General features: G+C 49.9%; 1 protein-coding gene across 1 annotated transcript in view; it reads right to left on the reverse strand.

Moving 5' to 3' along the window:
- Nucleotides 1–5,411: 5,411 nt before the first annotated feature.
- Nucleotides 5,412–6,864, reverse strand: part of TNFSF9 (TNF superfamily member 9) — a 7,932-nt gene continuing 6,479 nt past the window's right edge. The window contains exon 3 of the mRNA XM_017880066.1: nt 5,412–6,737. Within this exon, the coding sequence (XP_017735555.1) occupies nt 6,271–6,737 (467 nt within the window). The 3' untranslated portion in view covers nt 5,412–6,270. The remainder of the gene's footprint in view (nt 6,738–6,864) is intronic.

Here is a 6,864-nt window from a genome sequence, read left to right on the forward strand (position 1 = left end):
AGGCCAAGGCGGGGCAGGTCGTCTGAGGTCAGGAGTTTGAGACCAGCCTGGCCAACATGGGGAAACCCCATCTCTATTAAAAACACAAAAATTAGCTGGGAGTGTTGGCGCACGCCTGTAGTCCCAGCTACTCTGTAGGCTGAGGCAGGAGAATTGCTTGAACCGGGGAGGTAGAGGTTCCAGTGATCCGAGATTGTGCCACCACACTCCAGCCTGGGCAACAGAGCGAGACTTCAACTAAGAAAAAAAAAAAGAAAGAAAGAAACACAGAAGCAGTCCAAGCTTCTGATAAATTCTCCCCGACTAAATCTTTAAAAACTCCTGGTCTGTAAGAGAGTGTGCCTCTGACCTAACTCGGCCAGAAGCCCCTCTCAGGTTTATTTTCTCTGAAAATAAGAGAGAAAGGTGGCTTGACTGTTAAGCCACCTTTCATGTTTCTTTCCTCTTTCTTTAATTCTTACAGGGTTGGGAGGATCACTCAAGCCCAGGAGTTTGAGACCAACCTAGGCAACATAGCAAGACCTCGTCTCTACAAAAAAACAAATAAAATTGCCAGGCACAGTGGCTCACACCTGTAATCCCAACACTTTGGGAGGCTGAGGTGGGCAGATCATGAGGTCAAGAGTTGGAGACCATACTATCAACATCGTGAAACCCCATCTGTACTAAAAATACAAAAATTAGCCAGGTTTGGTGGCGGGCACCTATAATCCCAGCTACTCGGGAGGCTGAGGCAGGAGAATTGCTTGAACCCAGGAGGCAGAGGTTGCAGTGAGCCAAGATCGTGCCACTGCACTCCAGCCTGGTGACAGACCAAGACTCCATCTCGAAAAATAATAATAACGATAAATTTTAAAATAATAATAAAAATAAAAATAAACAAAATTAGCCAGGCTTGGTGGTGCACACCAGTAGTGCCAGCTACTCAGAGGCTGAGGTGGGAGGATCACTTGAGCCTGGGAGGTTGAGGGTACAGTGAACTGTGATCATACCACTGCTCTGCAGCCTGGGTGACAGAGCAAGACCCTGTCTCAAAAACAAAACAAAACAAAAAACAGATCATGTTAGAACAAAAAATAAACAAATAAATAATTTTATTTATTCTGCAGTTCTGGGGGTTAAGACTTCAACATGTGAATTTGAGGGTGGAAGGAGCATAATTCAAACACGCTACCCTCTTGTATATTCCATGGGATTACTTGGAAAAGATCCAGGGCTCCAGGAAGTCCATCTCTAGAACTCACATTGTCAACCACTCTGCCTGTTACTGGGCCTGTGTGGTGTTAAGCCCACTTCCCTGGGCTTCAGTTTCCTTGTCTATAAAATGGGAATAATTACAGAATAGCAGCTTCACACAGGGGTCATCATAAGGCAATTAGTGCCTGGGACCAGTAAACATTAATAAATGCATCTGGGCCAGGCGCAGTGGCTCCCACCTGTAATCCCAGCACTTTGGGAGGCCAAGGCGGGAGGATCACTTGAGGTCAGGAGTTCAAGACCAGCCTGGCCAACGTGGCGAAATCCCTTCTCTACTAAATATACAAAAATTAGCTGGGCGTGGTGGTGGGCACCTGTAATCCCAGCTACTAAGGAGGCTAAGGCAGAAGAATCACTTGAACCCAGGAGGCAGAAGTTGCAGTGAGCCAAGATCGTGCCACTGTACTCCAGCCTGGGTGACAGAGGGAAACTCTGTCACAAAAACAAAAAAATAAAGTAAATGCACCTGGGTTGAATAGTGATTCACAAAATTCATGTCCTTCCTAACATTTCAGAGTATGACCTTATTTGGAAATAGCATCTTTGCAGATGCAATAAATGCATAATGCCTGGGACTAGTAAACATCAATAAATGCATCTGTGGTTATTGTTACTACTGTAGAATTTCAGCTGCATGCATAGTCTTGGGTCTTGAGAACATTCTAGAACATTATGGAGTCCAAGCATCCCTGCTGTGAGGCACACCCAGGCCCCACATAACCCCAAAAGCAGGGCAATCACTCAAATGCCAAAGCCACCTGAGGGGACACTGAGGGACCTGGAGGCCTGCATGCTTAGGGGTTCTTGTCTTAGAGGTTATTTGGCTACAAATTTGGAACAAAATCCACGCCAGAAGAAAATTCATGGGAACACACCAGACATTCCATGGTCCTCAACACTTGATACTAGACTGAGTTGAACAGTGGCCCCTCACTATTTTCGCCCTTCCTGGGTATGACTGTATTAGTCTGTTTTCACACAGCTATAAAGAACTACTTGAGACTGGGTAATTTATAAAAAAAAAGAGGTTTGGCTGGGCGCAGTGGCTCATGCCTGTCCAGCACTTTGGCAGGCTGAGGCAGGCAGATCACGAGGTCAGGAGATTGAGACCATCCTGGCTAACACAGTGAAACCCCGTCTCTACTAAAAATACAAAAATCACCTAGGCGTGGTGGCAGGCGCCAGTAGTCCCAGCTACTCGGGAGGCTGAGGCAGGAGAATGGCGTGAACCCAGGAGGTGGAGCTTGCAGTGAGCCAAGATCGTGCCTCTGCACTCCATCCTAGGTGACAGAGTGAGACTCTGTCTCAAAAAAAAAAAAAAAAAGAAAAAGAAAAGAGGTTTAATGGACTCACAGTTCCATATGGCTGGGGAGGCCTCAAGAAACTTACAATCATGGCGGAAAATGAAGGGGAAGCAAGGCACATCTTACAAGGCAGCAAGAAGGAAAGCGCAAGCAGGGAAGTGCCACACTTTAAAACCATCAACTGCCAGGTGCAATGGCTTATGCCTGTAATCCCAGCACTTTGGGAGGCCAAGACAGGAGGATCCCTTGAGGTCAGGAGCCCAAGACCAGCCTGGGCAACATGAGGAGACCCCCGTCTCTACAAAATAGAATTAAATTAAATTAAAAACAAAGCCTCTAGACGTTGGGAAAACAAGGAAAGCAATTCTCCTCTAGAGCCTCCAGAAGAAATGCAAACCTTCAGTCACCTTGATTTTAGCTTAGGGGAGCTCAGAACCCCAAGGGGGCTGGGTAAGGTGACTCACGTTTGTAATCCCAGCACTTTGGGAGGCCAAGGCAGGCAGATCACTTGAGGTCAGGAGTTCAAGGCCAGCCTGGCCAACATGGCAAAACCCTCCACAAAAGCACAAAAAAAATAGCCGGGAGTGGTGGCCTGCTCCTGTAATCCCAGCTACTCAGGAGGCTAAGGCAGGAGAATCCCTTAAACCCAAGAGGCAGAAGTTGCAGTGAGCCAAGACTGCACCACTACACACCAGCCTGGGCGACAGATGAGACTCTATCTAAAAAAAAAAAAAAAAAAAAAANTTCAGTCACCTTGATTTTAGCTTAGGGGAGCTCAGAACCCCAAGGGGGCTGGGTAAGGTGACTCACGTTTGTAATCCCAGCACTTTGGGAGGCCAAGGCAGGCAGATCACTTGAGGTCAGGAGTTCAAGGCCAGCCTGGCCAACATGGCAAAACCCTCCACAAAAAGCACAAAAAAAATAGCCGGGAGTGGTGGCCTGCTCCTGTAATCCCAGCTACTCAGGAGGCTAAGGCAGGAGAATCCCTTAAACCCAAGAGGCAGAAGTTGCAGTGAGCCAAGACTGCACCACTACACACCAGCCTGGGCGACAGATGAGACTCTATCTAAAAAAAAAAAAAAAAAAAAAAGAGCCAGGCGTGGTGGCTCAAACCTGTAATCCCAGCACTTTGGGAGGCCGAGACGGGCGGATCACGAGGTCAGGAGATCGAGACCATCCTGGCTAACACGGTGAAACCCCATGTCTACTAAAAAATACAAAAAACTAGCCGGGCGAGGTGGCGGGCGCCTGTAGTCCCAGCTACTCAAGAGGCTGAGGCAGGAGAATGGCGTAAACCCAGAGGCGGAGCTTGCAGTGAGCTGAGATCCGGCCACTGCACTCCAGCTTGGGCGACAGAGCGAGACTCGGTCTCAAAAAAAAAAAAAAAAAAAGTGGGTGGGGACACAGAGCCAAACTATATTAATGACCTTCTTTGGAAATAGGGTCTTTGCAGATGTAATTATTTAAATTAAGATGAGGTCATATTGGAAGAGGGTGGGCCCTGAATCCAGTATGACTGGTGTCCTTATAGAAAGGGGAGAGTTCAGGCCTTGTGCCTTACACCTGTATTCCCGGCACTTTGGGAGTCTGAGGCAGGAGGGTTGCTCCGAGTTCAAGATGAGCCTAGGCAACATAGCAAGACCCTGTCAGCAGCAGGGACCCCTGCCAAGCCCCTTGAGGTAGAGAAATTACCAGAAAAAAAATGAAGAAGAAGAGGGCAGGCACAGAGGCTCATGCTTGTAATCCCAGCACTTCGGAAGGCCAAGGCGGGCGGATCGCTTGAGGTCGGGAGTTTGAGACCAGCCTGGCCAACATGGTGAAACCCTGTCTCTACTAAAAATACAAAAATTAGTTGGGTGTGGTGGTGCGCCTGTAATCCCAGCTACTCTGGAGACTGAGGCAGGAGAATCGCTTGAACCCAGGAGGTGGAGGTTGCAGTGAGCCGAGATGGCGCCACCACACTCTGGCCTGGGTGACAGAGTGAGACTCCTTCCATCTCAAAGAAAAAAAGAGGAAGAAGAGACAGGGAGATGGAGTCACACAGAAAGAACACAGCCATGTGACCAACAGAGGCAGAGACTGGAGGATTGCTGGTAACCACCAGAACCCAGGAGGCGGCAAGGAAGTCCTCTACCCTGGAGTCTTTAGAATGAGCATGGCCCTGTCAACATCTTGACTTTGGACTTTGGCTTCCAGAACAGAGCGATAACAACTCCCGTTTGCTTTAAGCCACCCACTTTACGGTACCTTCTTATGGCAGCCCTAGAAAACTATTAGGTTGATGCAAAAGTAATTGCAGTTTTGCCATTAAAATGGCAACCCATGTCACCAGCAAGAGGCAAGAAGGAAATCAAAGTAGCTCCTGTAACTCTGTGGTCGCATCTGAGTCTTTGCACAACTTCCTCCTCTCCACTCTCCAGCCTCTGTGGCCCAGCCCACTCACATTCCTGGGGAGGAGATCCGATTAGCCCAGCTTGAGTCACGGGTCCAACCTGACCCAATCAGCTGGGACGAAGGAATTGAGTCACCTGTTGCCAGGATTGTTATTCAAAACAGGCAAACTACCCTGTAGCCAGACAGACGGTGACCAATCAGGTTTGACCAATCAGATTTGGCACTGGCTCCTGGACCAGAGCTGGGGGGACCATCCTTCTCTCCCCACAAATCCTATGTTAAGGCCTGGGTTGCAGGGTCACGGGGCTATCCTAGCGGGCCAGAGGATGCGTCTAGTTATAGGGGTGGTTGTGAAAGGTCTGTATGGTGGGGAAATTATGGGGCTGAAGAAACTGGCCAGCTCCGTAGAGTAGACAGGGACAGGGTGCGCTGGTAAATGTTTAACAACCAACTCTCCAGAGGGAGGAAAAATGAGTATTTATTATAAATTGTATTGGCATGTAAACAACCTTGGAGACATAATGATACCCTGTCTCCGCAAAAAAAATAAAAAGCCAAGTGCGGTGGTGCACACCTGTGATCCCAGCTACTTGAGAGGCTGAGATGGGAGGATCACCCGAGCCTGGGGAGGTCGAGGCTGGAGGCTGCATTGACTCATGATTGCACCACTGCATTCCAGCCTGGTCAACAGAACAAGACCATCTCAAAAAAAAAAAGAAAGAAAAAAGCTAGTCCCCAAGTATCATACAGGAGGTGGAGGCTGGAGATGAGTCTTTAAATTCCTCACATATTACCATAACTCAGATTTCCTTTCAGTCTGTTTCTGGATGTTTCTCTAGCCCCCTAGCCCTGGTACAATGCTGGCACATTACAGATGCTCAATACACACAAATAAGCAAATAAGTACAATGAATTAATAGAAAGGATGAATCCCAGTTGCTTGGGAGGCTGAGGCAGGAGGATCGTCTAAGTCCAGGAGTTCAAGACCAGCCTCGGCAGTGTCGAAGACCACCCCCTCCAACAACTCCCCTAAAAAAGCCCATTCCACAAACTCAGGAACCTCTTTAAATAGATACATAGATATAGATATATATAATATATATAATACATTATCTGAGCTCAGGCTCAGAATAAATATCAAGGGCCAACTTGAGGAAGGAGTGGGTGAGGAGGGTCCTCAAGGGGAGGTCAGCAGCAGGGACCCCTGCCAAGCCCCTTGAGGTAGAGAAATTACCAGGGACCCAGCACCAGGGGTCTCCATGAAGGATGGAGTAGGGTTCAGTCTCTGTCCAGGTGGGCTGCACCCAGGCTGGGGTTATTCAGACCTCGGTGAGGGGAGTCCGGCTGGGACTTCCGGGGTCACCCGGAAGAGCCCCAAGACTGTGGCGCCCTGGGTAAGCTGCCAGGCATGGCATGCCCTGGCCTCAGTGTGCAGATGGACACCCAGGCGCTGGCCGGCACCCAGGTGCAGCAGGCGGCCCTGGAAACCGAAGGCCGAGTTCCGAGCCTCGGAGGAGGCGGATGGCAGGTCCACGGTCAAAGCCAGGGCGGCGGCCCCAGCAGCAGAGCGCAGTGGCTGCAGGTGCAGCGCAAGCGAAACGGAGCCTGAGCCCTCGCCGGCCACCACGCGCTGCAGCTCTAGTTGCAGGAAGACGTAGTAGACGCCAGCCTTGGCCACCACCAGCTCCTTCGTGTCCTCCTTGTAGCTCAGGCCCTCCGCCAGAGACACGCCTGCCAGGCCTGGGTCGCTGTACCAGCTCAGGGGCCCATCGGTCAGCAGAACTGTGGGAGGAGAGGATGCACTTAGTTTAGCTGAGCTTGTCCCAACACAGCTGGGCGTGGCCACCGAGCAGGACAGCGCAGCCCTGGGAGAAATGAAAGGGTGGGGGGGTCGAGGGGAGACGGGGGA

This window comes from Rhinopithecus bieti, unplaced genomic scaffold (assembly GCF_001698545.2).
Source record: "Rhinopithecus bieti isolate Rb0 unplaced genomic scaffold, ASM169854v2 scaffold_10589, whole genome shotgun sequence".
Classification (NCBI taxonomy): Eukaryota; Metazoa; Chordata; class Mammalia; order Primates; family Cercopithecidae; genus Rhinopithecus; species Rhinopithecus bieti.